This window comes from Bos mutus, chromosome 17 (genome assembly GCF_027580195.1).
Source record: "Bos mutus isolate GX-2022 chromosome 17, NWIPB_WYAK_1.1, whole genome shotgun sequence".
NCBI lineage: Eukaryota > Metazoa > Chordata > Mammalia > Artiodactyla > Bovidae > Bos > Bos mutus.
Genome location: NC_091633.1, coordinates 21820590 through 21836686, shown reverse-complemented (window position 1 = coordinate 21836686; position 16097 = coordinate 21820590). Strand labels below are relative to the sequence as shown.

The window sequence follows — 16097 nt, the reverse complement described above, 5'->3', positions numbered from 1 at the left end:
AAACAGATTGTCTTAAATGCTCCAGAGGAAAGGATCTGTGCACAAGGCAGCCAGGGGTAGAAGGGCCAGGGCCTCCCCCGAGCACGGCTCCCTGGTTACACAAAAACCCTCTCTGCTTCAGCAACCCAGGCGCCCTGCACAGTTCTCCTCCTGCTCCTCCTCCCGCAGCTCTGAACTGCCTATTTGACAACAGTGGTGGGAACTTCCGTTTCTATGCGTTCACCTCATCCCCCAGGCTGGGTGTCCCGGGGACAGGAGCCCTACATCGCTCACTCAGCACCCAGGCTCCACCCAGCCCTGGCACATGGCAGGCCCATTGACAGACATCTGCTGCTGAGGAAAGAGTTAGCTGTGAATGTAACTGAAGTGTCTCCACCGGGCCATTGCCTGAGGCAGGGCGAGACTCACCACCCAGGGAGGTTGTGTGACCCTGCTGGCTCTGACACATGGCCAGGAGATACCCAATCCACAGATGAGGAAGAGTCATGAGCAGCTCTAACTTCATCCGCAAAGCTCTCCAAGCATTTCCCCATTCAAGCCCCTCTGCACTGAGGCTTCCTCACACTCGCTTCTGGGAAGCACAGTCCCCAGTCCTGGTAACTGTCATCAGGTCAAATCAATACTCTACTCCGACACTCAAGAAGCAGGGTGGCTAGGGGGGTGGGGTGCCACCCAGGACCAGCCTGATGCTGAGGAGCCAAGAACACGGGAGTAGGCATCCCCCAAAAAAGCATGGCCAAGAGGCGCCCCCATATACCCTGTTTTCTGGTTCTCCTTCTCAGAAGTGTTTGCCTCAAAGGGAGGTTTTGTTTTTGTTTTTGTTTTTGTTTTAATAAAAATAGGAGGGAAGAAAAATCACTGGACGGTAGAAGAGCCTCTTGAGTTCCTTTTCTAGGCAGATTAAACTAGACCAAGAAAAGCCCAAGACATTGTGGTTTCAACCACAAAATGCCTGCTCTGACCCAGTACTCTCATGCAGTCATCCAACAAATACTCATTCTACGCCTACTGTGTGCCAGGCCCCCGTGGACTGAGGTGGGGCCATGAACGGAAGACAAAGCCCCATCCTGTAGTCCTGGAGGACAGACAGACAGACATGTGCACACACACATACAAATAATCCTGTGATTTCAGGAAGCCAGTAAGGCGACAAATGTAAATGAGGTGCAGAGAGAGTGGCAATGGATTTCTGCACAGGATGGCAGGGCTGGCCTCTGAGCAGAGACATCAGTGAACCAGGGCGAACCCTTGGATCTACAGGGGAACATGCCATCCAGGGCTGAGACAGGCAGCAACATGGCAGTCATGGCCCTTCCTACGGATTCCTTTCCAGTCAGCTAACACTTAGTGAGTGCTCACTGCACACCCGGCTCCATCATCTGAGGAGCAATGTCAGGGTCCAGCCCTGTCACACGGCTTACCCCAGGATAAGGCCACCCTCTCTGCAAACATACACCGAGCGCCAACTTTCAATGAGACCCCCGGGGGAGGGGAGATGGGTAACAGTTATACCAACATGCCCGTGGCTTCTCCTGCTGACACCCTGGCCTGTGGTCCTGGTCCCATGACCCCTGGGGGCAGGGAGGGCAGCCTCACAGCTGGACCCCCCAGGCCTCGTGGACTTTAGAGCCAAACAGAGGAGATCAATGATCAAATAATCACAAAAACCGAACAGAAAATTACTTGGGTTGGCCAAAAAGTTCGTTCGCGTTTTTCTGTACGCTGTTTGGCCAACCCAATACCAATGACACATTCTCTGAAACAGAGGATGAGATGCCGACAGAGGATCCAATGGGGGCAACCAGGGGGCTTCCCTGAGTGACACTATTTGCGGGTAAAGTTACAGGCCAGTGGGAGGAGGCCGGCTCCCCACAAAGGATCTGCTGGACACTTTGGAGGACAGCATTCAGGGGAGGACTGAGGAAAGGTGAGGGTGTAAGGAGGCAGGGAAGGAAGCAAGAATGCAAGGCCTGTGCAGACCTGCCCCTGGGGGGCAGCAGGAGCTAGTGAGCTTCTGAGCAGGGGACAGACACCTTCAATGCCACAGGGGTTGGTGCCTCGAGCGAAGCCGTGTCGCCAGAGGACAGAGAAGCTCTCTCTTCTGGTTTAAGAACGAGATCTGATGTCTGATCCTGGAAGAAACAACTTAAACGCTGACCCCAGCGTCACAGCAAAAAGCACACAGAACCCCAGCTGGCTGTGGACTGGAAATTGTCCCTGGACACCTCCTCGTTACTGGCCCTGCCTGGGATGCTGGAGGATGGGCAGGACTGAGAAGGCACACCTGACTTCTCTACCCACGAGGCACTCTGTACAACCAGTCAGGTCAGGCTCTCTACCACCCTGTTTAAAGATGAAAAAACTCGAGGCCCAGGGGAGGAGGATGTTCTCGTTCAAACCCACAGGCCCACAGGCAGCACCAAGTACAGAAAGAAGGCCACCTGACTCCAGGGAGCCTGGTACCTTCGAAGCTGCTAAACAAATTCTCACCAGGAAGGACTACATGGGAGAAGCCACACTGAGTGAGAAAACCCTGGTGGGGATCCCCAGGGACAGTGTGGCCACCAGCCTGGCATGGGGAAGCTAGAGCCCAGGGGTCCTGCTCCTATACTGTAGCACCAAACAGTTACAATCGATTGTTTAACAGATCTGTGATGAGGTGTCTGGGCCATGAAATTTCATGCCTCATTATTAAGTAACTTGGGGATTTCCATGGCGGTCTAGCAGTTAGGACTCCACTCTTTTGCTGCTGAGGGCCCAAGTTCAAGCCCTGGTCAGGGATCTAAGAACCCACAAGCAGCATGGCCCAAAAATAAAAAAATAACAAGTTAACTCCTTATTTAAAATAATCTCCAGAGGCCAAGTATTTTCACATACTTTATGTTAACAACCTTGTGAACTGAAGCTGTCTGCATGCATGCATGCTAAGTCACTTCAGTTGTGTCCAACTCTTTGCAACCCTAATGGACTATATAGCCCTCCAGGCCCCTCTGTACATAGGATTCTCCAGGCAAGAATACTGGAGTGGGTTGCCGTTTCCTTCTCCCAGGGATTAAACCCGAGTCTCTTGCATCTCCTACAATGGCAGATGAGTTCTTTACCACTAGCACCACCTGGGAAGCCCTCTCATTTAAATCAACACCCAGTGTTTTATAATGAAATTCTTTCCACATTTAAAAAAAATGAATTGGTGAATTTTCTCCCCTGGACCTCGGTTTTTCATCTGGGAAACAAGCAGGTTGGCGGCACCACCCCTGACATCTGTGCGGTGGAGGAAATCGGTCAGGTGAGTTTCCACTGATAAAACTCCCTCTGCTGGGTTTTTGGGATCAGTCTACAGCCATGTCAACACAAGCAGCGGAAATCACAGCATGGAAACTACCCTCTGAAATTCCTCCAGAAACCATTGCATTGGAGGTGGGCAGACGGAGAAAATGCAGCAGCCAGCTTTTCCCGGCCTTGGAAGAGTCAGTGGTAAAGAACCCAACTGCCAATGAAGGAGACACATGAGACTCAGGTTCGATCCCTGAGTCATGAAGTTCCCCTGGAGGAGGAAATGGCAACCTACTCCAAAATTTTTGCCTGGAGAATCCCATGGACAGAGGAGCCTGGTGGGCTACAGTCCATGGGGTTGCAGAGAGTCAGACATGACTGAGCACGCATGCAACTGATGAACTCTCTGGCTTGTGTTTCATTTAAGGACCACATTTTGGAACCTCCCTGGCAGTCCAGTGGCTAAGAGTCAGTGCTCCCAAAGCAGGGGGCCCAGGTTCAATCCCTGGTTAGGGAACTAGATTCCAAATGCCATAAGTAAGAGTTTATATGCCACAACTAAAGATCCTACACATCGCAACTAACAGTGGGCACAGTCCCATAAATAAATTAAAAAAATTTTTTTTAAAAAAGGACCATGTTTCATTAAAAAAAAAATACACAGCTGTGAACACTGGCTCCCACTCAGCATGAAGACACGCTCACGCTGGGGCGGGGAGCCGAGGACCCTCACAGCCCAGCTCACTCCCGCCAGGCCATACTTTCAGGGATCGTCCTTCCTGGTCTAGTTTGCGCGGCACACGTATACACAAGGCCATGGGCAACCTGACCCAACTCCACCGCATTTCTTCCCAGCCACTCCCCTGTTCCCACAGTGACAGGAGCCAGAAATACCCACCAACGACCCGGTCTCCTCTCCTCACGCCCATCTTCCTCATTGCTGCTGCAAACAAAGCCACCTGTTGCCGCAACTCTTCAAAAGTCACCTTCACGATCTCCTCCTTGCCTTCCCCTGGGAAGAGCAAAGGGATAGGTCATCCACGGACTGTCCTATAAAGAGAGGTTCTGATCTTCGAAAAAGACACACGCACCCCAGTGTGCATAGCAGCCCCATTTACAATAGCCAGGACATGGAAGCAAGCTGGATGTCCATCGACTCGTGAATGTATAAAGAAGACGTGGTACGTATACACAATGAAATATTACTCTGCCATAAAAAAGAACAAATTTGAGTCAGTTCCAGTGAGGTGGATGAACCTAGAGCCTGTTATACATTGTGAAATAAGTCAGAAAAAGAAAAAAATATATATTATATTAATACCTATATATGGAATCTAGGAAAATGATATTGATGAACCTATTGGCAAGGAAGGAAAGGAGATGCAGATGCAGAGAATGGACTTGCAGACACTGGGGAAGCGAGAGCATGAGGCAAATGGAGAAGGCGGCATCAACACATATACACTATCAGGCGTAAGACAGCTGGTGAGAAGCGGCTGTGTAGCACAGGAGGCCAGTCTGCACTGTGATGACCTGGAGGGCTGAGATGGGGGGAGGGGAGGGAAGAAGGGGATGCATGTAGAATCATGGCTGATTTGTGTTGTCGTATTGCAGAAACCAACATGACATGGTAAAAAAATTTTTTTTTTAGTTTAAAAAAAAACAAAAAAAGATTCTAGGGAATTCCCTGGTGGTCCACTGGTTAGGGCTCCACGCTTCCACTGCAGGGGGATTGGGGCTGATCCCTGGTTAGGAAACTAAGATCCCACACTCCACACAACCAAAAAACAAAGTAAATTTTTCAAGAAAGAGAGAGAGATTCTGAGTCACAGACATGGATGAAACTCACACCTGTACAAATACAGGTTAGAAAACATGCCTGGGAGACATTACACAGATGCAGAGAATGCAAAGCAAGATACAGATTTACCCAACGTTACGGAAAAGAAAAGCCATGGGAAAGGGCACCTCTGAGACACACTCAGAATCTGCCGTTAAAAATTTTCTCTTTTTACTATTGGCAATGCTTTTATAAAGTGAAGAATTCTTTGATTTGGTTGTGATTTTTTAAATATATATAACTTTCCAAGGGCTGGGGGAGGAAAAGGAGAAATCAATGTTGAGTGGGTACAGAGTCTCAGTGAGAAAGTTCCAGAGATCTACTGCATGGCAATGTGAATATACTTAACACCACTGAATTGGACACTCAAAAAATGGTTAAGATGGTGAAGTTACTATTTTATGTTCTCATCACACACGTGTACACACACACACACACACACACACACACATACACACACACACAAAACCCAAAGGTCCCAAGATATTGTTTGGAAATAAGATATCAGATTCTGAATGCTTCAGAATCGGGACTTCCCTGCCAGTCCAGTGGTTAGAACTCCACGCTTCCAGGGCAGAGGGCCAGGGTTCGACCCCTGGTCCAGGAACTAAGATCTCTAACGCCACCTAGTGCAGCCAAAAAATTAAAACAAAAAATACACACTAAGAGAGGAAAACCCGAGCAGTTGCTGGGACTCACGTGCAACATAAAGGGCCACTCGGTCGTTTTCTTTGTGTTGCAGGAGGTTTTCTGCGTAGTTGAGGCGACTGCCTTTGAACCACTCAGGCACGTCGGAGATCCCTTTGGATGTGTCCACGACCTAGAGGGACAACAGCAAACCAAGACACACATGCACGAGAGGGTAACACCAAGGATGCGCACAAGTGGCTCCGCGTCCCAAGAAGCCAACTGACCAACCAGCCCAAAGCCACACTAGATCGTTTTATGGACTAAATGCTGACCTGGCCAGAAGTCTGGAAACTGAAAATAGAAACAAATCTGGTACTGTGTACCTTACAGCTACTGAGAGATCTTAAGCATTCTAACCAAGGGGGAAAAAAAGGTACCTGTGTGAGGTGATGGCTGTGTCAATTAGCTTGGTAATCATTCCACAAGATATGTATATATATATTAAGTCATAACATGTACACTTGAAATACATAATTATACATAGCGATTATTCCTCGCTAATGTTAAAAAAAAAATTAATGCCAATGGAAAATACCATCCCCGTTAATTTACTCTGTCAACAACTATTAAGCCCCTACTTTATGAAAGATGCTAATGAGAGAAAGTAAATAAGACAGACATGGCAGCCGCCCAGTGTTCCAGGTGTGACCAGGAGCATGGAAACCAGGGGGTCAAAGTGCAGGGCCTACCTGACCCTCCCACCAGAGTTTTCAGAAAGCAGGATCCCTGCCTCTGTCCTCAGGGGCTGGAACCTTGGTTTTCTTCCCCAAGTGCCTGCAGATGAACCTTTCAGAATGGCTCATCTCACAATGAAACCAACAACACAACAAATGATTCTTTGAATAACAGAGTTCCCAGTGCCTGGATATTTATTGAGCATAAAGAGCTGGGATTTTTCCTCTGAAATCCAGGTTAGGAACTTCCTTGGTGGTCCAGTGGTTAAGACTGAGCTTCTACTGCAGGGGGCATGAGTTTGATCCCTGGTCAGGGAACTAAGATCCCACATGCTGCACCGCCAAAAATAAAATCCAAGTTAACAACAAAACTGATAGTTTTAAAAACAATTATGTGAATGCATGTAGCATCACTGGATGTATACTTTAAAGTGGATAAAATGGTAAATTTTGTGTTATGTGTATTTTACCACAACTCTAACCATTTTTATTAAAATAAAAACAAAGTGATGCCCTACTCTTATGGCAAGACAGGGCCTGGGATCCATGCTCACTGGGGGGCTCCAAGACTGCAGAGTACCCATGAGGTCCTTGACCCCAAAACAATCCCCCAACAATTCTCTGAGGCAATGACTTTTTCCCACTGTTGTGAGGATTTAAAATAAGATGGGATTTAGTCTTCCCCCAAATTAACACTTCGTCTTGAATCATAACCACGATCCCCCCAAATTAATGATTTTGCTACGTAGAAAAGAATGTGTAAGTGAAATCTCTATTTACCTCATCATACATGCGTGAGAAGACAATTCCACTGAATTTCCAGAATTCTGCCCAGAAGTCTGAATACGACTCAACTGACCAATGATACAGGTCATCATAATTTTCTGGAAAAAAAAGACATATAGCTCAGATAAATCTTAGAAGGAAACTTAGTTCAATGACAAGATGGAGTCACATGTGTCTGAAGGCTTCAAAGGCATCTGATGAGAAAGGATCTTGGGAGAGCAGGGCACCTTAATCTTTGTTGAAGCAAACCCACCACTCCTAGTCCCCAAAAAGAACCAAAGCAATGAGACAGCTGATTTTTTATCTTAACCAGCATGCCTGAGACCATGGACTCTGGACCCAGAAGGCCTGGGTTCAAATCCTGGCTTGGCCATTTGTTAGCTGTGAGGCTTCAGGCAAGCTCTGTAAGTGCTATGTTTCTGTTTCCCCATCTGTGAAATGGAAATGATTAATAACAACCTGCTTCACAGGGCAAATATGAGGATTTCAATGAGTCCAGGTATAAAATACTTAGGGGCTTCCCAGAGGTAAAGAATCCATCTGCCAATGCTGGAGATGCACATTCAATCCCTGGGTCGGAAAGATTTCCTGGAGGAGGGCATGGCAACACACTCCAGTATTCCTGCCTGGAGAATCCCATGGACAGAGGAAGCTGGCAGCCTACAGTCCGTAGAGTCACAAAGAATTGGACACGACTAAAGTGACTTAGGAGAAGACAATGGCACCCCACTCTAGTACTCTCGCCTGGAAAATCCCATGGATGGAGGAGCCTGGTGGGCTACAGTCCATGGGGTCGCTAAGAGTCGGACACAGCGACTTCACTTTCACTTTTCACTTTCATGCATTGGAGAATGAAATGACAACCCACTCCAGTATTCTTGCCTGGAGAATCCCAGGGACGGGGGAGCCTGGTGGGCTGCCATCTATGGGGTCGCACAGAGTCGGACACGACTGAAGCACCTTAGCAGCAGCAAAGTGACGTAACACATTATTAGACCCTATAAACTCAGAAAATGTAAATAGGTTTGCAAATTCAGTCCAGAACTGGAAGCTTGCCAATGACTCTTCATGCCAAGACAATGCTATGGGGATTTTTTGGTATTATTTACTTATTTTGATTTTTGAGTAAGGGCTACATTCAAACTTATTCTACAGTGTCTATAGCGATTCCCTGGTGGCTCAGATGGTAAAGCGTCTGCCCTCAATGCGGAAGACCCAGGTTCAATCCCCTGGAGAAGGAAATGGCAACCCACTCCAGTACTCTTGCCTGGAAAATCCCATGGATGGAGGAGCCTGGTGGGCTACAGTCCATGGGGTCACAAAGAGTCGGACACAACTGAGCAACTTCACTTACTTACTTACTTACATTCACAGGATTCAAAATTACAAAGTAAATAAAAGATTACATGGTTAAAGAAAAAAGAAGCCTCTTTCTCTCTTCCCCCACAACCCTCTAACTTTTCTGGTCCAGAAGTAACCAGTGAAAGAGATGTGTGTGTGACCTTGCAGATTTTATGTGCCAGCAAATACAGCCCTCTGCCTCCCACTTTTACACAAATGGACGCATGCTCTTCTCAGCAGGTTCTAACCCTGGGACCACGGGCAAGTCCTGTCCCCTCTTTGGGCCTTTTTAATCTCAGTATGTTCTCAACAGGACTTAAAATTCATCCACTGGTGCCCCCAGGGATGATAACAGTTCAGCAGGAAGCTGACCAACAGGTCATGTTCTCTCATTGCATCACTCAACTACAGTTTTCATTGTCCTCATCAGGGGTGTATCCAGAGAATGAGACATAGTGATCCCTGCCCTTAGCAGTGTCCCTCCTCCATGTGGCATCCAGTAAATTTTGTTTTTAAGTTTTTTTTTTTTTTTTTTGGCTGCACCGGATCTTAGTTATGGCATGTGGGATCTAGTACCCTGACCAGGGATCGAACTTGAGACCCCTGCATTGGAAGCTCAGTCCTAGCCACAGGACCACCAGGGAAGTTCCAGCATCCAGGATTTGTTCTCAGTCGTGCCGGACATGGGAGGTGGAGGAAGAGAGCAATTGCTGAGAGCCAGGGCGGCAGGGGCAAGAGACTAGGACCAGGGAGGAAGCCAAGAGCCCAGGCCATGGGGCATCTATGACAGCACAGATCGGGGCAAAGTAGGAAGAGTCAGCACAGCCGTGATGAGGGGAAGGGGAGGCCTTAGGGCTCTGAGTTCAAGAAAGAAAGCTGGTGTCCCAGCAACGATGCCTGCCCGTCCTCCAAACCCTGCAAGAGAACCTCCCCCAAGCCCTGCCCTATATCTACTCAAGCCAGGGGCCACAGCCCAGGTCAACCAAGCTCACAGGGAAAGACACCGGGGATGGTTGCATCTGGGAGCCTGGAGCCAGCCCTGACTCTCGACACAGTGCTTGGGGACCTTAGGTGGGCCACGCTGTCTCTCTGGGACTGTTTCTCTAGAGTATCATCTGGAAACTGGCTGGAGACAGCCCCGGGTCCTCCCATAAAAGTGCAGGGTTAACCTGTCCCCCAGGGCCAGGCTGGATGACTGGCATTGAGCCTCAGTTCTTGTCACTTACTAGACAGGGACCTTGGGCTGGCTGCTTCACCTCTCTGAGCCTCAGCATCCTCACCTGTGACACGGGGACAACTGCAGAGAGCACGCTGCTCAGACACTGGCTTCAGGGCCGACCATCCGGGTGCAAGTCCTGCCACTCTCTAAACTGGCTGATGTCACCCAAGTCATTAATCTTCTCTGGGCCTCCGTCTCTTCCAAGTAAGATAATGGTACTTATCATGGGGTCACTGCAAGGACTGCGTGAGTCAAATCACAGAAAGCACTAAGAACAGTGCTTGTCAGAGAGGAGGGCCCAACCAAGAGTGTTACCCTGAGTATCACTCGTGACACACGACAGGCCTCCTGGCCGCACCACACGAGCTCAGACAAGGAGACAGGGATGAAAAAGCACGTGTTAGCAGGAGCCTGCCGCCATGTTCCCCGTCAAGGGAGGCAGTGAAAGGCCCAGGGCGCTTCTCCAGCAGCAGAGCCTCCGGGAAGCCTGGGGGAGACCACACTAGAAAAACAGGCCCTGCAGGTCCTCCCTCTCCCAGGCGTTTTTTTTTTTTTTCATCTTGATCCTCACAAATTGCAAAGAGCTCTGGCACCAAACCACCCACCCACCCCTCCAACCCCGCCCAGGCTGACACAAGAGATGGAGCCGGAGCTTGAAATGCAGGCCTCCCCTGAAGACCTTGATAGCCCATCACAAACTGCATCCCCAACAGCATCTAGCAGGGTGGAGGAATGTAACCAGCCTGCCGACCCAAGAGGTGGAGGTCACAATGCCATCTCAACTTCCCAATGACCCATGGAGAAGTGGGTGGAGTTTGTGCCCAAACTCTCCCACCGTCCACAACTCTCCAGTCAAGCAGGGACTCCAGGGCTTCTGTTCACACACATACACCCCAACCTGGGCTCAGAGGCTACGATCCGGACACCTGGGTGACCAACCACAGGCATGTCTCATTCAGTCTGCACAATGCTCAGAAAGAAACAGAAGCAGCTGATACTAAATTTGGGTTTCTGAATGAAATTCAGAATTTCCGGCTTCTCCCAAGAAGACAGGTGTCTTGATTGTGGGAGCTGGCCAACAGGTGTCCCCTCCCTGCCCCCAGCTGAGCCAGGCTGATCCAACCAACCAACCAGCTGTTACAGAAACGACTTGAGTGCCTTGTGAGGCTGGGTCAGAAGGTCATAAGGGCACTGCAGTTCTTGCTGTCATGATCACCTGCTCTGTGAGAAGCCAGTGACCACATTGGGAGGACACTCAAGCAGTCCTAGGTGGCAAGTAGCGGAGGCCCCCTGCCCACAACCAGCAATGACTCACTGCCATGCGAGCCAGCCCCTGAATAGTGTGGCTGCCAGCCCCGGTCCAGCCTTCAGATGAGAACAGATAGACGCAGCCTTGGGAGACCCAAAGCTAGAACTGTCCAGCTAAGCCCCCCAAGAAGCCTGGCCCATGGAAACTGAGAGATACTAAACGTCTACTGTCGTTTACTGTCACTAAGTCCTGGGGTGATTCGCAATGAAGCAACAGGCAGCAGTCACACATGATGACAAACAGCTAAAGCAGGTAACAGCTACCCCACCTGGCCCTTCACACACATGCCAGAGGCAACCTGATACCGCAGCTCAGGGCACTGACTCCAGCCCTACTGGTCACAGCTACGAGACCTTAGCCAAGACTCTGAGCCTCCAGTTTCTCAGCTGGGAAACTTGATGAGAGCCCCAACTATTTGGCCAGGTTACTAAGAATTAAGTTAGTTAATCCATGCAAAGTTCCCAAATGAGGCCTGGCGTGTAGCAAGGGCTCAATAAACATTCACTGTATATCTCATCACCTGCCTGGTCCCTGCAGGCCTCTGAGTTTATAAGCCCCGCCTGCAGCTTCACTGGCTTCTTCCTCCCCACCTGTGAGAATTCTGACCCGCCTACACCTTTCACATCTCAGCTCAAGGTCCTGTCAGCCCCCTTTACCAGCATCCTAATAGCCTTGGAGCTCAGAAGGTGTGCAACACACGCCCCTACACACACTGCTCAGCGCTGCTACCTTTGTGAGAGCCTTCTCCCCACAAGGACACTTGAGCTGTTTGAGAATGGAGACCAGGCCTTCTTTGTGTTGGCCAGTTTTCCCCCAGATGCTGGTATGCAGAGATGAGTTGCAGTTTGTGATGTAAAGACACTTGGCCCAGTCCTCCAGAACAGCATGTACTGGGACTTCCCTGGTGGTCCAGTGGCTAAGGCTCGGGGCTCCCAATGCAAGGGGGCAGGGTTCGACCCCTAGTCAGGGAACTAAATCCCACATGCTGCAACACAGATCAAAGACCCCATGTACTACAGCTAAAAGACCTAGCACAGTCATATATATATATATTCTTTTTAATGGCTGTGTATAAAAAGCAAAAAGTAACGTGTACCATAAAGCTGGTGGCCTCCCCTAATGACCGAGAGCTGGTGCATGTAGTATGCCCCCTGGGGCCTTGAAAACAAGGCCAAGTGTCACAGGGCTGCAGGCTGCCCCCAAGGTCTGCACCCAGAGGACCCCAAGGTCTAGATGGGCATGCTGTGGATTCCCAGACGAACTCTGCTGGAAGCCATGACAAGAGCCAACCAACCTACGGTTCTGGTCCTGGAAGAGACTGCATAGTTCCAGGGAGGCCCTGCCCCTCCAAAACACAAGGATAGAATCCTCCCACTGGCAGTGTCTTGGTGGGGCTGGAGAATGCCCCCCCACTCGTCCCATCTCAGGGTTGCAGTAGGGCTGAGCCAGTCTGTGAGGACGCATCCCTTGCTCTCTCCCTACATCCAGACAAGAGCATTGCTCAGTGCTGCCTACCAGCCACACACCAGCCATTGCTGATGGCACAGACAAGTTCAAGAGTGCTGTGTTTAAGCAAATACGAAGGCTAAATAGGGGATTCCCTGATGGTCCAGTGGGTAGGACTCCATGCTTCCACTGCAGGGGGCACAGGTTCAATCCCTAGTCAGGAAACAAAGATCCCACATGCCTCACAGGCCAATTAAAAAAACATGCTCACGACTAACCGAAAAGGCAAGACAGGTTAAAAGTCCAAATTATATGCAATTGGAGAGAGAGGAAAAGAAAGCAGTAAAGAGAATAATCAGAGAGGACAGCATTTGAGTTGGCTCCTAAAGCAAAGCCCAAGATGTCCAGGGCCAGGCCTGTGGAAAGAAGAGAAGCAGGAGTAGAAGAGGAGGAAGAGGGAAAAAAAAAAAAAAAGGTCTAAAGCACTCCCAGACCAAGAGAGGAGCCCCACTCAGCTCAGCTGATGCCTCCTGTGGGGACATGAACCCATCATCACGGGCCGGTGGGTTTGCCAAAGAAGCTGGAAATCTTGCTTTTCCTATGCAGTCTCTCAAGGAGACTGCAACTCAGTGTGAGAAGCCCAAACTAATTCTGCAGCTTCACCCTGGCCAGCAGGCCACCAGTCCCAGCCTTGAAGGGCAGACAGGAGTTGGACAGACAGTCTGGGGGCTACTGGTGCCTGCCAGTGTCTGCTCAGCCACCCCCGGCCAGGTGTGGCAGAGCGCTCAGCCTGATGGCCTTCACGCCCACCCAATGATGTCAGTCCTCTCATTATGTCCATTTTACAGATGAGGGAAACCAAGGCTCGGGAGATCCGGTGACTTCCCTCTGACCACACAGCTAGTAAGTGGCAGAGCCAGTTCAGAATCCCGGCAGTTAGGTGATAGCTCAGCCTCACGCGTCTCGCAGGACTGCCCTTCTGTGAAATCATTTTGTAAAGCGTCAGGGAGAACAGCTGGCAGAAGAAAAAGAGACATGGAATCAAGGCACGGAAACACAAAAGAAGGATGTGGTTCCACTCCTGGCTCTTGGTGGGAATCAAGTCTGTGCCCCAGGGAGTTTCCTGGTGGTCCAGTGGTTGGAACTCTGTGCTCTCACTGCCGAGGGCCCAGGTTCAATCCCTGGTGGGGGAACTAAGATCCCAGAAGCCGTGCGGTGTAACCAAAAAGAAACAACTCTGTCCCCCAATCTAACACACATTAACTTACCAACTATTACCTAAAAAAAAGGCCTAGGGAGTAATAAGCCACACCTGTCACCAGGGAGCAGGCAGCCGGGAGAGGGAGGGAGCTGGGTGAGCAAGGGAAGGGGCTACCTGTGGAAGCTATGACGCCCACTGTGCTGTGGAGGACATGCAAGCTGCCAGGTGGCAGGATGTGCAAATCCACAGTCAACAAGGAGCCATTGTGAGTCTCAGAGCCCAGGTGTGACCAACCAGACCTTCGCTTCAAGGCTGCTCAGGCAAAGCCCGCAGGCAGCAGGTACTAAAGAGAAGAGAAGCAGGAAGGAGGAAAACCAGCCAGTGTTCAGGGAAGAGGAAACCAGGGCCCCCTGGGAGATGCGGGCACTGGGGTGGAAAGGGGACCATGCTGGAAGGCAGACGACCCGTCTCCATTCCTGTGGGGCTCCCTGAGGACAGTGATGCCACCAACAGAAACACAGGAGTCCCTGTAGCCGGCAGAGGGGCGAGACGAGGGGGAAAGGGTCACAATGAGATGAAAAATCGCTGAAGGGAGGATGCAGGAAGTAGGTGGACAGCCAGATAGAGCTGGGGGAAAGCTTCTCACTCAGAAAAGGGCCATCGCACCCAGGTGGCTCCTGAGGACAGGGAGGGAGCTGGAAGGGGGGTACTGGCCTAGGTTCTGTTTGGGGCTGGGAGTGTAAACACATAAGGGGAAGGAGTTCCACCCCAATCCCAGAGACAGCCTCCTGCCTGAGCATCATCCATCTCCTTGATGCCCAGAATCTAGGCTGGCCTCTACCAGGGTCAGCCTGCGGGGGGGCAGGGGGAGGAGAGGGGGGTGCAGTGAGGGGTCAGCACCAGGTAATGTGGCTGCCAAGTGACCCACCCCTCAATAGAAGGGAAGAGCTAAGGGTCAAAGAAGACCTGGGTCAGAGAGACAGAAGCCCCCGGGATGTGAGGGCAAGACTCCAGGGAGAACTCCTCACAGGTAGGAATGGCTAACAAGGGATCTCTCGGTCCACAGGGGTTCCAAGACCAGAGGGGCTACCCTACCAGAGAGATGGATACTGCAGAGAAGAGGAGACTGGCTCCCCGAAAAGAGAGGAAGTGACACCCCGCACAGACACGCGGGCAAAACCCCACAGTCAGAAGATGTCCCACCCCCTAGGGCGGGCCCCCCACTGTCCAGTGGCTCCTCCAACCCCCAGAGGCGGGAAGATGAAAATCAGGAGACCATTCCAACAACTAAGATGGGCCCTGACGCCAACGTCCAGGAAAAAGGGGCTCCCGGGACTCCAGGAATAATGTCCCTCGGATGGCCAAGGGAGGAGCCCGATTTCTGAAAGCCCCTGGTCCAGCCAAGAGGTGGCCGGGGAGCCCTCCGGGACGCTCACCCCGCACTCACCCAGTGCCAGGCCGCAGGCGGCGCCCACTGCTGCCCGGAAGCGGTCCATCTGCGTGTTCTTCTTGCTGTCAGGCTCCCACATCACCTGGCACTCCAGGATCTCCTCCCGCCCGGCCCGTGGCTCCTTGGACATGGCTGCGGCGGAGAAGGCCGGGGCTGCGCGAAGGACCGGGAGCAGGCCGGGGACCGAGCCGGGGGCGGCAGCAGAGGCCGGGGAGCGGGACCCCGGGCGAGCGGCGAGGCAGACGTGGAGCAACTGCACGCGGAGCAGCCGCCCCGCCCGAACTCCCAGAGAGCCCCGCCCTCCAAATCCCCCGACCTGCGAAGGCCCCGCCTCTCCCGAATGTAACCCTCCGCGGGCGCCGCGCCTCGAAAAGGAGTGCTGCCGCTACTCCGGGACTACCCTGCGCACGCCCACCCGGTGGTGCTGCGCAGGCGCGTTGGGCTCGGCTCCCCAGCCTCACCTGCAGCGCGAAGGGGTTAAACCAGGGCCGGGAGTCGAGGTAGAGACCGCAGGCTCGTTCATGTATTCTTTCGTTCACGATTGATTTTTTTTTTTCTTTTTTTTTTTTCTTTTGGTCCTACCCGTATTTACTGAGCACCTCCTGGGTACCGGGCACCGTGTAGGCTTTGCAGATACATCACCGAGCAAAGCGTTAATTCCTGCCCTCAGTCAACAGGAGATAAGGGGTAGGGGACAGGTGTGGGGAGGAGCGGGGTCAATCAACAAATACATTATATAAATGTCATACATAGTATAATACGTACAATAAAAAACAGTATACCAATGAGTACCATACATAAAAAAGAGTAACATAATATTATTCATGTAATAAAAGGTAATAGGTGCTATGAAAAATCAGGGAAGGGT

At 51.0% G+C, this 16097-nt stretch overlaps 1 protein-coding gene across 1 annotated transcript in view; it reads right to left on the bottom strand.

Moving 5' to 3' along the window:
- AACS (acetoacetyl-CoA synthetase) overlaps nt 1-15546 on the bottom strand; it is a 53235-nt gene extending 37689 nt beyond the window's left edge. Inside the window, 4 exon segments of the mRNA XM_005898819.3 lie at nt 4172-4285; nt 5813-5933; nt 7258-7361; nt 15227-15546. Coding sequence (XP_005898881.2) covers nt 4172-4285; nt 5813-5933; nt 7258-7361; nt 15227-15359 — 472 coding nt within the window. The 5' untranslated portion in view covers nt 15360-15546.
- Between the last annotated feature and the right edge of the window lie 551 nt (nt 15547-16097).